Here is a 20,063-nt window from a genome sequence, read left to right as displayed (position 1 = left end):
GTTTCTTACCACTTTTAGTTGTATATGTAACCTCCATTCTCATCAAACCTACCAGTCTTAAATTCCAAACACTAGTCTTATATATCTCTTATCTTTATAAGCAATACAAAATGATCAGTCATTTAAAAACCATCCAGTAATTTCCCCCCTAGAAAATAGCCAAAGTTTTTCCTTCTCTGCAGACTATTCTTAAACTTAAATATCACAGCTCAGTAAGTATTTATAATCGAAGGTCAGCAGTTTTAATAAACAAATGTATTTCTCATTCTGCAATAGATAGCCCAGTGTGTTTTCTTTCTTCTATTCTCAGCTGTTCCCTGTTTAGCTAAGTGTTCTTGAGGATCAAAGGGATAAAAGTACGGTTTCTGGGCATCTTGCCAGTTTCTGAGGCAAGACAGCTATAATTCTATACTCTGTTCCACCACTAGATGTCAGTGTGTTTATTTTCCAGCTTTTAAAACAAAACGATTATTTTCCTGTAATTCTGTCAATATTCTTTTAAGTAGAAAATCTTAACAATTTCTATAATTTTCAGTTTTATCCAAATTATAGTTTACATTAGTGCATTTCAATGTATTTCTGTCCCCCATAAAAATTAAATCACCGCTTCCATCTATGGAAGAATTGGGTTATAGTCCCCTTCCTTCTCACTTTCAGAGGATTTTTTGCTTCTTGCGGATCTTTTCTAGGAAATCAGTTTCAAAATAGAGAAGATTAATATTCTCACCCAACTCCAACACGCTGTTCACAGTTGTTCTTAGTTGGTGCTTTTGGACTTCGAATGCCAGTAGCTTGGGCTAGTCACTGGAGTGCAGCTAGCCTTTCTCCTGTCAGCTTGGAGGGCTTCCCCTGGATCAGATTGATACCGCGATCATCGGGATTCCCCTCCTTCGCTGCCTCTCTAGGGCAACATTAGACGCATTTAGGGTCCCCAGGCAGGGTAAAACTAGCCTGGGGTGAGGAGCTCCGCAATCTCTCAGCCGGGTTGCTACAATGCAAAACCGGAAGTTGACACTAAATTTATTCTTGTGATTCATACCTGTGATGAAGCTTGAAAGTCACTTATTTATTTTTTATTCTTTTATTATATTCTTACTTTTCCTTTTTATTCTTTGTACTTTTTGCTCCTAATTTCTCTTATCTTTGTTTAATTTGTATTAGGTTTTATTACACACACACACACACACACATATATATATGCAAATTATTCAAGTTGCTAATAAAGAATTTTGGGAGGCTGAGATGGCCATTTCGAACTCTTTATGTTCTCATCAGTCAGTCATACCATTTATCTGAGATTCGAACCTAAGATATGCAGATGATACCACTCTAATGGCAGAAAGTGAAGAGGAACTAAAGAACCTCTTGTTGAGCGTGAAGAAGGAGAGTGCAAAAGTTGGGTTGAAACTAAACATTAAGAAAACCAAGATCATGGCATCTGGCCCTTTCAATGTCTGGCAAATAGATGGGGAAGAAATGGAGGTAGTGACAGATTTTATTTTCCTGGGCTCCAAGATCACCGCAGACAGGGACTGTAGCCAAGAAATTAAAAGACGCTTGTTCCTGGGGAGGAAAGCCATGGCTAATCTAGACAGCACACTAAAAAGCAGAGACATCACCCTGCCAACAAAAGTGCGTATAGTAAAGGCCATGGTCTTCCCAGTTGCAATGTATGGCTGTGACAGTTGGACCATAAGAAAGGATTAGCGCCAAAGAATTGAGGCCTTTGAACTATGATGCTGGAGAAGACTCCTGCGAGTCCCTTGGACTGCAAGGCGATCAAACCGGTCAGTCCTAGAGGAGATCAACCCTGACTGCTCTTTAGAAGGCCAGATCCTGAAGTTGAAACTCAAATACTTTGGCCACCTAATGAGAAGGAAGGACTCACTGGAGAAGAACCTAATGCTGGGAAAGGTTGAGGGCAAGAGAAGAAGGGGACGACAGAGAATGAGGTGGATGGATGGAGTCACTGAAGCAGTAGGCGTGAACCTAAATTTATTTTTTATTTTATTTTAATCCCATTTATATCCCGCCCTTCTCCGAAGACTCAGGGCGGCTTACAATTTAAGCACAAACCAATGTGCTTAGCAATAGCCTTCATTCTATGTATATGCCTGCTTATTAGGGCTGTAGTTTTCTGGAATGTGATGAATCATTGAATTTTATACATTCCAAACTCACATAAAAAGGGAGCAGGATGCTTTTTCTGAATTCCTACTTTTTCAATTACTCTCTATGGCAAATGTGCAAAGCATTTAAAGTTTCATTGATATACTGAATGGTACAAGTATTCTGAGTTTTATGTTATAATTTAACCAATTAAAATATTTCAAGTATTGCCCTATGTTTGAAACAAAGCATTTTGTTTCTTGCATATCATTAGTCAGCAACAATTACTGTTGCAATTCAAATTTCTAAAACAATTTTATTGCAATGTGAAAATTGTGTCAATATAAGAAATGCCGTATTTTTTCTATATGATACCTTTTCAATTTGATCCAACTGCAACAGTTCACTGGGATCACTAAGATTTGGCCGAAATGCTTCAGGCTCCAGTTCGGTTTTGATAGTTGTTCCCTGCTTTGAATATGTATCTTCTCTTGTAGTAATCTGCATGGAATGGAGAAAGTTTAATTAGCATTCAAAATGCTATTCAAAACAACTTTCCTTATCACATTCATCCTGTAAAAATGAAAATTTTTGCTTACATGTCAACTTGTGTAATGTTTTAAGTATTAGATAACAATGCCAAATGTTTAATCTGGAGATGGCCCATCACTGAAAGAATACAAGATTGCAAGCTTGTGAGCCATTCTGCTATTTAAACTGTGCATTGTATCCTATACCTTTTTAAGGTACCATTTGATCCTGACTAATCTCAGAGGCAAAGAATAGAATCTAAAAATATTATACTGCAGTAGTATAATATTTGCATCCTGGCAATCAGAAGATATTCAGAACCATCCTTAAATAAGAATCAGTTGACTACTCACACAAACAGAACCATTGTCTCTTGAAAAGAAAAGCTTACAAAAAAAAGCAGCCCTTAGGTTAAATCATTTTAAATATAAACTGCTTTTAATATTGTGCATGGCCATTCTAATCTTAATCTGTGAAGTCTTGCTACATGCATAAAAATTCACATAAAAATATAATATAGTTACCTGAGAATTAAGATGTGTCCCCCTGCAACAATGTGTAAAACCTTGTACTGGGCAGGAATTCATGTAGATTAGGCATGTCAAACTTGCAATGTCATGTGATGTCACGTAACATATCGGGACTTTTTCCCCATTGCCGGCAATGGGGTGGGCGCAGTTTTGGTGTGACACATCTGGCCCGCGGGCTGACAGTTTGACATGCCTGATGTAGATAAATGGTAGAAAAGATCGAGATTCTGGGTCAATCTTTTATCTTCATTCCCCATTGACACTTATCACTTCGCTCATTTCCAATTTCAAAACTAGGCTATAAAATTGGAAACAGCTGGAGATTTGGGTGGCGCAGACCATGCACACAAGGGATGGAACATCTGGGGTAAGGAGGGATCTGGCTACCCTTCCACTCAATGCTTCTCTGTTTAGAACTCAGTGCATTTTATTGTTTGAAAGTAGATGTATTCTACTTGATGAACCAGAAGACCTCTTAAACATTCAGTAATATTAAGACAACCTAAATATATCAAAGTTTTCCACAAAACATAAAACTGCTGTTCACATCTCTTATATACATCTTGTGTATATCTACTGAGCAAGTGATCAGCAAGAACTATGAGAAAAATCACATGAAGAAATCATATTGCTGCAATAGGAATATTGCAACTTTTTAGTCAATGTCTCTTAAGTTGAAGTACTGTATTCTTCTATCTGCTGTATCTTTATAGTCCACAATATAAATGATATATACAGATATACATATATGATTTCACAATCTATATGGCATTTCCAATAAACATTTTGTATGTTTAGTATGCATTTCACTGAACTGTCTTCCATATATTGTAAAATAAGAAAACTCTATAGCTTAATTCCATTGCAAGCTAATTCAAATGATTTAGAATAATTGCTAGATTTATCCCGGAGAAAAATCTTTCTGTGTAGTTAGCAAGATGTGATCTGTCTTGAATGCACATACTTAATCAATAGTTGCAAGGTAAGGAACATTCAGTCCACAATCCAAATAAAACATTAATGCTATTCTTCACATTATCAGCCAACACAAGTGTTCCAATAACAAGTTAGAAATTTTGTCATGCTGCAGGAATGATTGTCCTACTTCAACAGGTCTACACTTCTTTGCCCCAATAACTATTCATTATCAGTAACATTAATCACAGCTAATACAAGCCAAGGGACTATTTTAAATTAGTTTTGCTAAAATGCTTCCACGAAGTGTTTAAAATGTACCCTACTTACAAAATGATTCACCAATTAAAAGAAGGAAGAATATGTAGTCCATTTATATGGAACTTTTACTGTGTTTAAGGAACACCATTTTATCTGGCTGTTTGACAAGTGTTTTCTTGAAAAAAGGAACAAAGGCAGTTTAGCAAGTATTTATATAACTAAGATTTACTGATAAAAACTTGTGTCTTTGATATATTAAATAATAATGTAAAGTTTATCCAGTTACTAAATTAGTTCTGAAATGCCAATCACAGATTTCTTAAAGGGAAGATATCTTATAAGGAAATTTGACAGTCACATCAATAGCAAATAATTAATATGCCATTTGATATTTTATTGACAGTTCCTCCCCACTCCTGCAATTTATACTAACAGACATAGTATGCTGGCTTTTCTAGATGGAGTTTCATCATTATTTAAGTTTATGCAGTTAAAATAAGCTTTTAAAACAGTTGATTTCTTGAATTCATTATCTCAAAGGTTCTTCTTTTAACCTCTCATGTTATCAGCTCATGAACAAATCTCTCAAAGTATTAGCTGTTAGCAACAGAATGAGCAAAACTACAAAAACATTTTCTTCCAAAAAATAATTAACTATATTATTCAAAATCTGACTTTTTTTTAAAATGATGACCCAATTCTGTGTTAAGAAAAACTGACAAAATAATAAATAATAAAAACAGAACCTATACTTTTAAGTTACACTGAAGTAAACAGCAGTATAGATGCTTAAATGCTTAGGTAAACTCTCTGCATTAGATAGTTTATTTATTAATAGAACTGTAGCAGTTCTATTTCATAAAGCTTTAGAAAATGCTTCTAAAATTTTAAAGATATAAAAGTAATAATGTGTACACATTTCATATGCATATATCTATCTATTGAGAATACAATACATGTAGATACCAACAGGCTTATAAGATCTCAGCTTAAAGTGGAGAAACAAAATTGAGTTTGACAAAGTAAAAGGCATCTACTATCAGGTAACTGACTTCAGCTGCTCTGCAGGTAAGAAGTGGAGATTAAGATGTTTTAGTCATTGAGCCTAAAACAAACTCTACTGTAGTCTCTTTTGAAAAGTTTTAATTCAATTAAAACTCCCGTCCTCAAAAATTTGAACAAAGTTTCAAAACAACATGAAAATCCTCAGAGCAGAGCCCTAGGTGTTTTTTAATTTCATTTTCATACATTTTCATGCAAAATGTTCATTGATTTAGTATTTTTTATCTAATCTCTCAAAACCACTTTTTCTTTCCTTCTTCTTTTGTCTAAATCATGACAGCCAAAAGGAAAGGAAAGACAAAGCCAGTTTTTTAAGGTTTATGGAGTATGCAGCTCCTTAATTTGGTCCACGAGGTACAATTACCTTAAGCTTAAGGACTAGCTAACATTAATGGAAAAATCTGTGATAGCAAATATGTGATGTCATTATCATCCTTTTTATCATTATTGATAACTTGAAGCACTTTTTGAATACCACAAAATCTCTTCCTGGCCTGAAAAGTAGCAAGGAGGCAAAAAGAAATGCCAAAAACACTGTCAGTAAAAGGACAAAAAGTATCTGCAGTGTGTGCCATGGATTGCAGGTATCCACAAGAACCATCAAGATGGGAACAATGCTGGAAAATGGCCAGTGAGGTTACGCAGGTCTCTGCTAAGTCATGGTTTGGGGTGGGTGGGTGGATGGAATTGATGCTAAGGACCATAGAGTAACTAAACTTGAAGAAGGGACTATGAAGTTTAAATTAACAATAAGAGAAGGATGTTACAACAGGAAAAAGTAACAGGATTTGCAGAAATAATTGTGCACAAAATAGGAAATAAAGATTCAGCCCAGGTAGAGGTATCTGAAGGGAACGGGACTTTCAAAATGGGTTACCCGATGATAAAGATCTCATTTACAGACAGCCAACACAGAAAGGACAGTACCACATTTACAACTGCTATGCAACCTGATATGATCCACTACTGATTTGATCCACTTCTGGCTAGCGCTGGCTTCTTGTGTAAGAATAGCCAGATCCCAGCAGAACCAGCTGCTAACCTTATAGCAAAGGCTTCCTGCATCCACTTCACCAAGCTTTTGCTTCACAGTTAAGATCAGTCTGAGATTGCATGTCCTTGCAGAGCTCACAAGAAATCAATTTATAAGTAACCAATCACTTCCAGGACACAACATTATAAGGAACAGCTCATACCATACCAGGCTTATCTGATATAGTTCTTAGGCTAATTGGAGATGTAAAACTGAGCAAGCAGATATATAATGGTGATACAGCTCATTGTAAGTCACCAAGAACACGGAGAGTAGTCAGGCAATAGCAACAATACATCATAACAGATATGGGAACTTCGGTAGTATATACACATTAGATGTCAGAAGAATACAAACGGCACTACAAATGCCAGCACTTACTAGCAATGGTCACCAAACTAAAAGTGAAGGCAAACATCAACATCTCACTCTAAAGTCATAGCCTTACAAATAACTTTTCCAAAGATATGGGAATTCATCAGATTGGGATTCTATGATATGTAGCCTCAATCCATCAGGAAGGTCCTAGATATGGATGGGCTGATTTAGACAAATGTCAATAATTCCAGTCTCCTCTCACATAATGCCTCTCCTGCTTCGGTAGAGCCACAAGGCCAACATGCACAACAACCTGTTACATTCACATAGGAAACTATAGGACAGCTTTAGAAATATTTGAAGTAGTCTGATTCATTCATCATAATTAACATTAACAGCTAATATTGAACAATATAACTGTTTTGTTCATACTATTAAAATAAACTGTGATAACCCAGCTGTGCAAAAGTGGATGATATTGAATGTGCAAATCTAAGTATCTTAAATTTCAGCCATTCATCAGCCTCCTAGGTATTGGGATGTTACTTCTACTTTGCCTCATAGAAATAACTCTGTGAGAATCCAGGCAATCTTTAATTTAAGTTTGGTCAGGAAGCTTCATCAACTGGTTTCACAGTCTTCAGGAATTACACTTTTCCTGAGTTACATCTTATGGGCTAACTTAAGGTCTGCATAGTCCTTGTAACAGAGTAGTATATATCCAGGATTTGGAAGATCTATTCAAAATTTGATCAAAATAATGAAGCACTTGCGTTATCACTGGAAGTTTACTTTGAACTTGCAGAAGTTTGGCTCAGCTCTAAAAATGACTCAATTGTCAAAAATGTCATCAGAACAACCATGGGAAAGTTATTGCTGCCTTATTTCAGTATAGTAATGAAGACAAAATAATTGAATATCGGCTTTGTTCTGATCAGGACCACTACATTAAAAAAATTCTAATCTCTAGTTGAGAAGAAAGCACCTTGAGACGTCGGCAGAGTGTACGTAGTTCTTCACTATTTAGAGCATCGATTCTGCGGTGATACTCAGCCACTGACACTACCTGAATATGGAGACAGGAAGACAATAATTCCACTCACAGTTTTTAAATGAAAAATAAAACAATATAAAATAAACAACAGAGTATGGCAAAGTAAAACAAAGGGTGGGGAGAAAGAAATTGACAATGAAACAAAAATAAAAGCAACATTGTAAGGATACAGAGCACATATATAATACACATATAGACATACAACAGTCAGAATTTCCAATAAAATAAAAAAATAAATTTGTACCACAGAATAAAAATAATCTGCTAGGTAAACATAACTGTGCACATCCATGAAATGTTTCCTTACATAAATACCACCTGCTGTTTTTATAAAAAAAGAAGCAGAAACGAAAACAGGCTTTGTATAAAAGCAATTGTAAAAAAAATAGAGAAAAAAGAAACTAAAATTATCAAATGACTCGAATAATTTTTACATGAGAAAACATTCCCATATTTGATTGACTAATTGCCATATTTGGGTCTCTTTTCCTTACTAAACAGCAAATAAGAGAGGACATAAAATCGTGTGAATCAAGAAATACTGTTGTGCTCGACAGTATGAAAACCAGCACAAGCACATCACATACAGTTAAATTACTGATGAATTCCACTATGCATTAAAAGGATGGATAGTATTGGACTAGAGAAATGTATAAAGGATAATGGTACTTCAGACTTCAGACAGATATCTTACTATTGCTGAAATGCGGTACTAAACTTGAAAGATGTGGCATTTACATCCTGGGTTACAATGACCACATTGTCTATGAACAATACTGTAAGGTACTATCTTATTAATCATTGTTTATAAAAAAAATCAAATGTCCTCTAGGGGAATTTACACAGAGATGCAGTTTACAAACATATTTCAGGCCTCTAAAAAAGTAAGGAATAACCTTAAACAATAGCCAGTAAACATTTAATATCTGACTTATTAAAGTATATAAACTGTATTTTATGGTTGAAATCTGTATTATGTAAGTTATAAAAAAAATAAGACAAAATGATTCCAACTGCATACAACAGCATGGAGTTGGCCAGATTCAGGATTCACATATGGTGAGATGACTTTAATATGCACTTATAAATTCAAACCTGGAAAAACAGACTGTATGCATATTATTAACAAGCAAACTCATAATAAAACAAAGGAAGAAATGCCGGGGTATTAAATTAGTTCTATATTCATTCAACACTCTCCAACTGTTTATCAAAACAAATGTGGGTTTTTTTCTGTTTATCAAAACAACAATTTCTGCAGTCAACAGGCCAGGAAGGCAGGCTGAAGTTTATATCTTAAGAATTTTCAGAAACTCAGACCACTACTGTACCTACATAATTTAAAGAGACACAATTTTCTCACATCTCTAGAATAAACAGAAATTAAAGTTCCAGATTAAGGTTTTCACATTTTACCAGGCTATGGAACCTGTTTAAATAAAATAAAAGATTCCCAGAATGTCTTTTCATAATGATTTTCCTTTCTTTTTTAATTTCCCATAGTCTTTCATGGAACCCTAGGATTCTGCAGAATACAGACCTTTGAGAATTCTTTCTCTACATGACTCATTTTTTTCTAAAAAAATGTTCATTATTCTTCAATTTCTTCAGGCCTAATATATAATCTCTTACAAAAGACAACTTTCACACTTACATAGCATAGTTACAGAAGCATGCACCTTTCTATATAGCACAATTCAATATTTATACAATATATTCTTGCTGTCAGTTATTTTCTGTTTGCAGTAGAGAAACAAGAATTTGGCTGTTCAGAATAGCTGTAATGAACATACATGAAGAAAAAAAGCCCAATTCCCAACAACTCAAAGAAGGGACTTCTGCTCATAAGATTTATAATATCAAAAAGTTTTACAAAAAAAATCTTTTTTGCAATTACAGGAAGTCCTTGACTTATAACAATTGAGCTCAAAATTTCCAATACTAAGTGAGGAAGTTCAGTGAATTGAACTTCATTTTACAACTTTTGCCAGTTAAAGGAACCACTGCGATTGTTAAATGAATGCAGCCATTAAGTGAATCTGGCTTCCCCCACTGACACTGCTTGCTGGAAGCTGGCTGGGAAGTTTACAAATGGTGATCACATGACCCCGGGACATTTGCCAATTGCCCAAATTTTTATCACATGACCATGTGGATACTACAATAGTCAGAAGTGTAAAAGCTGGTCATAAGTCACTTTTTTCAGTGGTACTTCAAACAGTCACTAAATGAATGGTTGTAAGTTAAGAACTACCTGCACAATATTTGATACCTTGCTGTCTAATGCATACTTTATCTCTGCTGCATAAATGCAGCATTCAAGTTGCCCTTAATAATGTCATCAATAAAAGAGAAAGTTTTCCATGAGTTAAACTCAACTCTTGTTAATTGCATAAAATGTACCCATGTTTTTTTCTTGGAACAAATAAAGTGGAATACTTTTAGGCTGGATTTTTTTTGAAAAAATGATGCAGTAGTTCAGCTTATATAGTTTTCAAATAACCATTTAGGGACAATTCCAAGTTAGGATGAAAAGCAGAAAAGCTATTTAAAACCCAGGTTGAAAATTCCAATGGCCCCTTTGCAGTCACATGACCTCATTTTGGGCATTTGGCAACTGGCTCAGATTTACAGCTGTTTGCAGCATCCGACTGTCACATGACTGCAATTTACAAAGTTTTTAGCCAGAAAGCAGCATTTACTTCCAGTTTCCAGTAAAAAATGCCCACAGTGAACAATGGATTTGCTTAACAACTGCTGCAAAAGAGGTCATAAAATCAGGTGCTGTCATATGGTAACTTGCTTAATGACCATCACAACTTAACGTCTTTTAAATATACTCAGAGGAGCTGCAAAGAGTTACAATATTCTCTTCTTCAATAAAGCAAAAATATTTCCTGATTAGCATAAATTACCTTAGAATATAACTTTGTGGTTTTGAAAAGGTAAAGCTTTATAATATTACATAGGTTACTTGGTTAAATTTTATGACAGTAATTGCAGGCTTAATTATGGTCCTGTGTTGAGGACTACCTAGCCTAAAAAGATCAAGACCACTAATTATTTTCCAATAATAGCATAAATGGTAATCATTAAAAAAAATAGCTGTGGAATTTTTTTCAAACCTTCTTGTAAATTTCACTTGGAAACCTTTAACTTTTTTCATTACTGAAGTTTTCTATTGTTTCATTTAAAATTAGGTTAGAAGAACTAAAGAAGATATCCCATCCGCAAGGATCAAGCATGTTTCCTCTTCCTACTGTTTAACAGGAAAATATACTCAGAGGAGTTGCAAAGAGATACAATATTCTGTTCTTCATTAAAGCAGAAATATTTCCTGATTAGCATAAGTTACCTCAGAATATAACTTTGTGATTTTGAAAATGTGAAGCTTTATATTATTACTTAGGTAACTTGGTTAAATTTTACTTTATGAATGTACAACCATGTAATCATTTTGCTAAATGTAGTTATTAATGGCTATGACATATTATACTATTATTAAATTACGGCAACGAGGACTGGTTTCATGTAAAAAAAAACTCTCACAGAATGCTAAATGAGGACTTTATTTTGCAATTTTTATAGTGATTAGTTCAGTGTGTTTCTTTTCAGGTGAGATACCTCTTGAATGTTAGAGTCCTCAGCTTGGAATCTGGCAGACTAATCCTACTGTTAGTTGGGGATGGATTTCAACTAATCCGTCTTAAAAATTTAATTAGCGATGCAAAACACAGAAAATAATTTGAAATATCCTGGAATTGCAGTACTTCTCAAGGTGTTTGATAGGGACACAATAGATGTATTGCAAAAAGTATGTCTATATTCATCTGTACTACGTTGAATATCTCATATAAGACAAATATTGCCTATTGCTGCCAATCCTCTGTGATAACTCTTTCCAAAGTTGTGCACCAATGGCTCTGCAATTTCTTACTGTGCAAAGTAGTAGAGATTAGATACTATAAATACACCACAGTTCATAACAATATTTCAGTCTTAGTATTAAATTTATACACTCAAGCCAGTTTTATTATAATTTTATGGAAACTGGACAGAGCAAGTGTTATTAAAATGCTGTAATAGCAAATATAAACTACATATTTATAAGATATTTTGCTTTCAATGAGCAAAAAGTCTCAAAACAACTAAGGCACTGGCACATAAAGTATCCTACCTAAACGGTAAAATCATATGGTATGAAAATAAAGTTTAATACCATGGTAGCCTATAGAACCGCCAGTATTTTGAAGCGGTATGTTGCCAACTATAAGCTGCAAGAAGATTCAGATTCAAGTTTGGGTTCAATTTGAATTCAGAAAACTGCAGTGCTGAGAAAATAAATAACCTGACACAAATAAACTAACTAGTACTGGGTAATTTCTTAAACCAATTATGGTATCTATGCCATTTCTGGGTGCAAACCAGCCCTAGAATTTTCCGTCTGGCTCTGCTTTCTGACACATGGGGCAGTGAAATGGACACACTCCCCAGTGATTTAAAAAGCCAAAGATTCATGTGTGTAATTATTGCATAACCAGTATATAAAGCCAACAATCCTGTTAGTCAAAGGTTATTCTAAACAGGGTTTTTTTAAAGCTTTTATTTCAAACTGGAAAAATCAGCTTTCTGCATTGGTTTAGAAACTGTCCTTGAAGTTGCTTCTATAAGACCTTTTGTGCTAAAACAAGTCTTTTGCATTTGGTGACTTAAATCAGTTATTTTACAATATACTGTAAGAAATCACTGATTTTATAATATAACTGAAAGATAAGTGACATTCATCTGCTATCGGTAAAGAAGATTTATTTTGCAACACACAGAAATGATAAGAAGTTCTTCAGGACACAATATATAGCCATTTCTAGTTGTATATCACCATATTCCCCTAATTCTTAAACAGTATCTTCCTATCCTATTTACAATTCTTAATATTAAATTCTTAATGGTTTTCTTAATGTTAAGACAGTTCATATTATGTCTTAAAAATAGAACATACATGGTAAGGCCTGAAGAAATACGTAGGAAACCTTCAGCTGATTGCTTTTTCTTTTCTTATATAACCAAAATGAGGAAAAATCTCAACTTTTTAAATTAATACTGAGAGACTAAAAAACACATATTCCTGGTTAACAGAAAGAGATCTGCATCACATAGTTTCAGAAGCTATGACTCTTACAGGGATCTTGCAATTCCAATGAAAAAATAAAAGTACTGTACAATAAAGTACTATTTCTAATTTCACTTCCATTCACCATCAGGTCTTCCTGGTGCTCTGCTCCCCCCCCCAGCAGCCCCAAATGCCCCACCCTTTCTGAGCAGACTTGAGGGTGCCCAAATACACAACAGAAATAAGTAACATTTTCTAACCAACATACTGAAAGAAAGTACAATGCAAATGATAAATAGATCATTTAATTGTTGAAGATGAAAAGTTTCACAAACATTATTGGAAGACCTAAAATTTCAGTTTAAAGTATACAGTATTTACAAACATGGTGCAGAACTCCTCTCCAATATTCCAGATGAAGTTTTGTTCCCTTTTCTGGAAGTCAGAGAACATGCAAATCACCGAAGTAAACAGATAGACATTAACCACACACTGTGTAATATTTCCATTTTTATTTTAAAGACTCAATAGCATAAAAAACATCCTCTGTACCAATACCAAAATATGATTGTATAAACTCACAGATTATCCACATCCCAAATTAATACCTGGAAAGCATGTAAAATCATAAATTATCTTACATTAATACTGCACCATGTCAGTAAAAGAACAGGCAAATTAGTGTAAGAAATTTCCCAAAAATATATTTGTCCGTGAAATCTACCACAATTACATTGTTTTAAATCAGATTATTTTGAATTCCAACTTTTAAATTAAAATAGTAAACTTTTAAATTGCATTCTTAATCAGAGATTCTAAAATTCTGATCTATAATGAATATTAAAAGAAAAAGCAGGGGACATTACTGATTACAATAGCATCATAGTAACAATAACATAAATATTTCTCACAGAATTACCAAAGTATATTTATTTCTCATTGAGTGATGCTTTCTTCCTTTCTTGCCATACCAAAAATTATTTCCTTTGAAAAAAATAGTCACATTAATTTAAGCTTCAATGAGCATTTCTCCCCAGCATACTATCTGCTTTTAATTCAAGGCACAGCAAAAGCTCTCCTTGCAGATAGAACATCATGCTAGTTGCATTGAGTTGATTGACAGGATTAACAACTAATGAGCAAAGAGTGTGTTCATCCTGGGGTGTGTCATTACCACAGAAAGCACAACACAGATGTTTCTATATTCAAGGAAGGTTGCAGTGCACTAAAGTGCTTAAAGAGCAAAAAGTTTAAAGAGACACACTACTCTTTTAGAATTCAATGAGAAATTTGTCAAAGTTAATTCTTTTTATTTTTAATAGCATTAAATCAATTCTTGTTTACATGTAATGAGAATAGCTTTTGTTGTGATTGTTGAACTCACTTAATTTTCTTTAACCTGCAACTGTTGTGAATCACAACTCCCAACATCTATTACCATTGGGTCATACTATCTGAAATTTTAATTCAGCAACAACTGGAGGAACACAGATTTCCTGCTGCAGTTCTAGAATGATAAACGGTGTTTAAATCTCCTTAAGCCTCTGTAAAAAGGCTTAATTAGACTTTTCCCACTATTAATCAGTGTCATTTATCCCACTGGATTGTGAGCATATTTCACTAGGATCCATCTTCTATTAAAACCAAGTCTTCCATTCCTTGCTCTTTTCATGTTTGTGAATAAATATATAGAAAACCAGTGGCAGCAAAGTAAATAGAAATGCTGTTTTTTTTCTTTTTTGCATGTAGAAAGAAAAATGCCATCTCCTCTCCCACACAAGCCTATATTTTGTAATGTATTCTAGAAGCAGACAGGAAGTCTTCTAGCGTGACAGAATGTCCTATGGTATATTGGCCATCCCCCTATACCAGGTGTAGGCAACCTCGGCTCTTTTATGACTCATGGACTTCAATTCCCCGAATTTCCGAGTCAGCTGACTCAGGAATTCTGGGAATTGAAGTCCATGAGTCATAAAAGAGCCGAGGTTGCCTACACCTGCCCTACACCAGGGCTTTTCAACCTTTTCACCCATTGTACCACTTTTAGGATATGGCAACATCCGAGTACCACCAGTCGCCTAGCAAGGTGTCAAAAACTTGATGACCCCCCCCAAAAAAGCAAAGAAGTGAAGTATAGGTAGTCCTCGACTTACAACAGTTCACTTAGTGACTGTTCAAAGTTACAATGGCATTGAAAAAAGTGCCCCCCAAGGCACTGCCGAGCAAGACACCTGCGTGCCCGCCTGGTGGCGCTCTTCCTCCTGTCTGTTTTCATTGTTGTGAGCATTTCTGTTGAGGATTGGCAGCGGGGATGGGGTGGGGGGTGTTTGGTTTTTATTCCCTCCGTCTGCTGGGTGGTTGCCGCATGTTTTGGTCACTTCACATGACCCTGCGACACTGTGACCGTCATAAATATGAATCAGTTGCCAAGCATCTGAATGTAAATCACAAGACCCTGGAGATGCTGCAACATTCCAGCTGATCGGTGCTTCTTCTGGACTCAGAAGCGCCAGAATCAGCGCCGAGCTACAGCTGGAGGCTGGTGCTGATCCTGGCGCTTCCACTGAGCCCTGAGAGCAACGAAGAAGCGCTGATCCTGGTGCTTTCTCTGAGTCCTGCAGCTCCAGCCGTCTCTCGCTCAGACTTGTGCACTGCTGCCACCGGTTCAGCTCATTCACTTCCCCCTCTACCACTTTTCTAGGATGGTCGCATACCACCTGCCAGGTCCCAATGTACCACAGGTGGTACCCGTACCACTGGTTGAAAAGCCCTGTCCTACACCACGGGTGTCAAACTCGCCGCATAACACGTCGCGACATAACGTGACTTTTTTTGCATTGCCGGAGCCAGGGTGGGCGTGGCCTTCATATGATGCATCCAGCCCACAGGCCGGCTGTTTGACACCCTTGCCCTATACCAGGGGTCGGCAACCTCGGCTCTTTTATGACTCGTGGACTTCAACTCCCAGAATTCCTGAGCCAGCTATGCTGGCTCAGGAATTCTGGGAGTTGAAGTCCACGAGTCATAAAAGAGCCGAGGTTGCCGACCCCTGCCCTATACATTTGGCAGCCTCATGAGAATGGATAAAAAAAATCTGCCTGCTTTGAAACATTTCAAAGGGGAAAAGTTCCACAGCCACATGAATTGCACAAGAGGTAATAAAATAATGTATCCATTATTAAATAAAGTTCCACAACATTGGGACAACATTAGTTTGTATCAATACATATACATTTTATATAATTATAGCTTTATAACAGCAAATAACAATTAAATTATAATATTCCACAATCCTCATTCATTTGTACATCATAACACAGCCCCCAGGCAATATTTAGAACTACTTTGTAGATGCAAAATCAAGAAAATAATGACAGGTTCAGTAAATTTAGCCCATTTATAAAGTCTTATATTCTATGATCAATTTTCATGTGTGCCCTTTGTTAAAAAAGAATTAGTTTACAAGCAAGAGACACACTGTTAAAATCTGTGTTTACAAAACTGAACTTGTTTTTACAAAAACATGTGACAAACTCCAATACAGCTAATCTAAAATACAAGGTACCTAATGAGCTTCTGCCTAAAGTTTCTGTTGAAGCTTGCTACAAAGTTAATTCAGAATTACAGAATAGAGTTGCAGCTGTTTGTATTATTCCCTTAAATCTAGTTGACAGAAAATATGGTTGCTGCCATCTTGAAAAGGAACAATCTGTAAATAATCTCTGAGGATGAAATGAGATGGTCATCTCCAATTATTGCTTTATAACTGTCTGCCCTAAAGACAGTTATAAAGAAATTGTAACTGGTGCAAAATGTAGTCACCTGTATAGTTAAGGTATAACCTTCTTATTGTCATGTGACAATTCTGTTGACAGAGCTAATTCTGTGTTAAGTTTTTGGGTATGTTAAGGGTGCTGATTGTCACTTTAAAAGCCATGGGTGATTCAGTATGGTCTTGGTATCTGTAAGACAACCTATATTCCACCACATTCTGTTCCGCCAGTCCAAACAGAGAATGTCTGATAAAGATCTCCAGTATCAAGAAGTATAATAAGTAAGGGCCATTTTCTTCTGGAACAGCTTGTGTCCTGAGCCTAAGGTGATTTCCATCCCTATGGGCTCTGATTGGTGTGTCGTTATTATACATGATGTATAAGAATTGTTACAGCTACAGTAATCAACACTAAGATACTTTTGGATAACAGTTCATAACATCACCAATCAAAGGTCTAAATTATAAATTACTCATCATTCACAGATTAGAAAGTTTAGCATTCTTAAAGCTTCTTTCAATGCTTCATTTAGTTGGCAGAATTCAGCCTTAACAGCAGTTCTGTCCTTTCTCCTTGCTCTTATTCGGATATTCTGAAATAGCCTTTCAATGCATATATGAGCAGCAGAGAAATTCATAATGTGGAACAGCAGAAGTCTTTATATTAACATTAATAAATGTTAAGCAAACAACTTCTTCAGAGACTTAAGACCTTTTGCAACAGAAATTATTTTGGATACATGGGTAGGGTGTAGGCAGTGGCGTAGCGTGGGTTGTCAGCACCCGGGGCAAGGCAAGTAATTTGCGCCCCCTAACCCGTGGATTTTAGCACTCGAGTCTGCCGCAGGGAGCCCCGCATCCTGGGCGTCCGCCACACCCCCCACCCACGCCTCCCCCGGGAAAAGGGGGAAGGTCCGGCATCCCCTCCCTCACGTGCGGCAGAAGCGCCGGGACCCGAGGCCGTGCCAGGAGGCGGGCGGCGCAGCGGAGGATATACAGAACATTCAAATAGAAGGAAAATATGTGGATCAATAAGACAAAACCAGATTTACATATATTATTCCCCTCCACTTGAATATTCATAAATATATTGGAGCAATATTACTTTCCTTCCCTTACGAAGTAGGCCCAAAATTTATGAAGTTCTACTTCTATTTACAACCAATTTGACCTTAATCTACTTGGTAGATAGAGAGGCAAAGTAGTTAACAGGTGAACCAACAGCAAAGTTAAAATGTCAAAGTACTTTGTTAATAATCTATATTCTATTTTACTTCTATAAAGCCTCAAACAGCTTCTTATTTACAGTAAGTTACACAGTGCCTGCTCATTTCTGTATCTGTCAACTGCCCCACTCTGATAGTCAACAAGAGAAACTCTTGGGTTTATTTTTTCCTCCAAGAGAATACGGTACTGAAAAGCCATGTGGGTACAGAAGTGGGAAATCCAGTTCTAACATTTTGCTTGTAAAAGTAATAAAACAAATTCCTCCTTTCTTCCCTGGATCTCCCACTGTCCTTTCAACATCAATCAGTTGTATTTGAGTTCTTTTGAGAACGATCTCAGAGAAGTGGAGGCAATTAGAGCTCCCAGACCTGTCACTTGACCTAAAATTATTTTATTTCCTCCGAACATGGGAACGGGGGTGCCCAACCTTCCGGGAAACACCAGGATCTCCCAGGCGGGGAGCCGGGCTGCGCCAAGAGGTGGGGCTGCGGGGCAGGAGGGGGTCTTGGGGGAAGGATCTGAAGGGGATCGGAGAGCCGTTCGTGGAAGCCGCAACCCAGGAGGAGGAGAAGCGAAGGCGCAGCGCTTCCCACGGAGCAGAAAAACTCGCGAGGAAAGGCGGAGACTCGGAAGGGGAGGGGGCGCAACTGGGGGAAACCCACCTGGCTCTCCCAGGAATCCCTCCTCCCCTTCCCGCCCCTCCTATTCCCTCCCCCTCTCGCGGCGTCCTTGCCCACCTGGCGCCCCTCCCCCGCCACAGGAATCCCTCCTCCCCTTCCCCCCCGGGGATTCCCCCCTCCTGATTGCCCTCCCCCTCTCGGAGCCTCCTTGCCCACCTGGCGCCCCTCCCCCGCCAGGGGAACCTCCGCAGCCCTGGTGTAAGAGGCGTCGAGAGACCAGGAAGGGGAGATGGAGGGGCAGGAAGCTGGATTCCCAGCCCCCCTTTCTCCTCTCTAGGCGCAAAAACTCTGCGCTTAACTCCTCCAGCCTCCGCTGAAGCGCTGCGGGGAGGGGGCGACTGGGGCGCCGCCGAGCAATGCTAAAGTGCTCCAAGCGGGAACAGCAAAGGACCGTCACCCTTCATGCAAAGCCCCAAGACCAAAAACTAGGATCCAGATTGAAAAGGAAAGTTGCGTGTGCCAATCTGCACCTCTAAATGCAAATTAGGAATTCGTCGCCGAGCGCGCCCCCCCAGATGTTGCGCCCGGCCCCCCCTGCACCCCCCACGCTACGCCACTGGGTGTAGGACAATTTGCGCCGGCCAGATTACCGCATCCACTTCTTCACTGCCCCTGCCGCAGCTGAACCACCACTAGTGTTTATATTCGATGGGCCCTCTGCCAGCAAGCCACTGAGGCACACTTCTCCCCAGGTATTTCACTGCATGGGACACTTAAACTTGCCTCGCCGTGGCCGGGTGAAGTGGGCAGTGGCCTTGGTTACCAGGCCAGGAGGCATGGCAGAAGCAGCAAAGGGGCTAAAGAAGGGCGGGAAGTGGGATAGCTCCCTCCCTCCCAGCCTGACCTTTCACGGAATGGGAAAAAAAGGGAAGGGACCACCTGCATAAACTTTCTCCTCGCAGGGCTGCCACGGCTCTGGTTGCAGCCGGGACTCATGGTTCACACTTTGGCCCCTCCTGAGCAGGACATGGGCCAATGGATGCCGGCGGGGCTGGGGAATGTTGGCCAGGCTCGGGTAGGGATTGGGCATGGCCCCCCTCTTCCCACCTCATGAAGGGCAAGGGATCCGCAGAGAGTTAGGCTGGAAGGGAGAGCGCCTCCCGGCTTGGCACCTGAGGCCACTGCCCACCCCACCCAGCCCCCAGGAGGCACGTTTAAATGTCCTGCGCAGTGAAATACCCAGGATGAAGTGCTCTTCAAGTAGCAATCAAGGACATTTTATGGGTAAAGCCAGGATTTCTCAATTTCGCAAAAACAATATAACCATCTAATACCAATCTTGTTTAGATACCATTAGCAGTAAGCCTAATGCTTTGTGATCTGATTCAACATTATCTAGGATTTTTGTTCTAATTTGTGATTTTTGTATTATGTCTGTTGAAGTATTGATTGAATTGTTTATGTTTTAACATCTCATTATAAACTGTTTTTACTATTCTGAATATTGTGATTTTGTTTTTT

The 20,063-nt window shown here is 37.8% G+C and overlaps 1 protein-coding gene across 2 annotated transcripts in view; it reads right to left on the bottom strand.

Annotated features, from left to right (window-relative positions):
- Positions 1-20,063, bottom strand: part of OXR1 (oxidation resistance 1) — a 55,714-nt gene that overhangs the window by 8,709 nt on the left and 26,942 nt on the right. The window contains exons 10-11 of one of the 2 annotated variants that reach the window (XM_083361238.1): positions 7,745-7,825; positions 2,485-2,610 (exon numbers count right to left, since the gene is read on the bottom strand). In XM_083361238.1, coding sequence (XP_083217364.1) covers positions 2,485-2,610; positions 7,745-7,825 — 207 coding nt within the window. The remainder of the gene's footprint in view (positions 1-2,484; positions 2,611-7,744; positions 7,826-20,063) is intronic. The other variant, XM_083361239.1, reaches the window with a different exon arrangement.

The sequence above is a fragment of the Vipera ursinii genome (assembly GCF_947247035.1).
Source record: "Vipera ursinii genome assembly, chromosome: 3".
In the NCBI taxonomy this organism is placed as follows: Eukaryota; Metazoa; Chordata; class Lepidosauria; order Squamata; family Viperidae; genus Vipera; species Vipera ursinii.
This window is presented reverse-complemented; position numbering and strand designations above follow the sequence as displayed.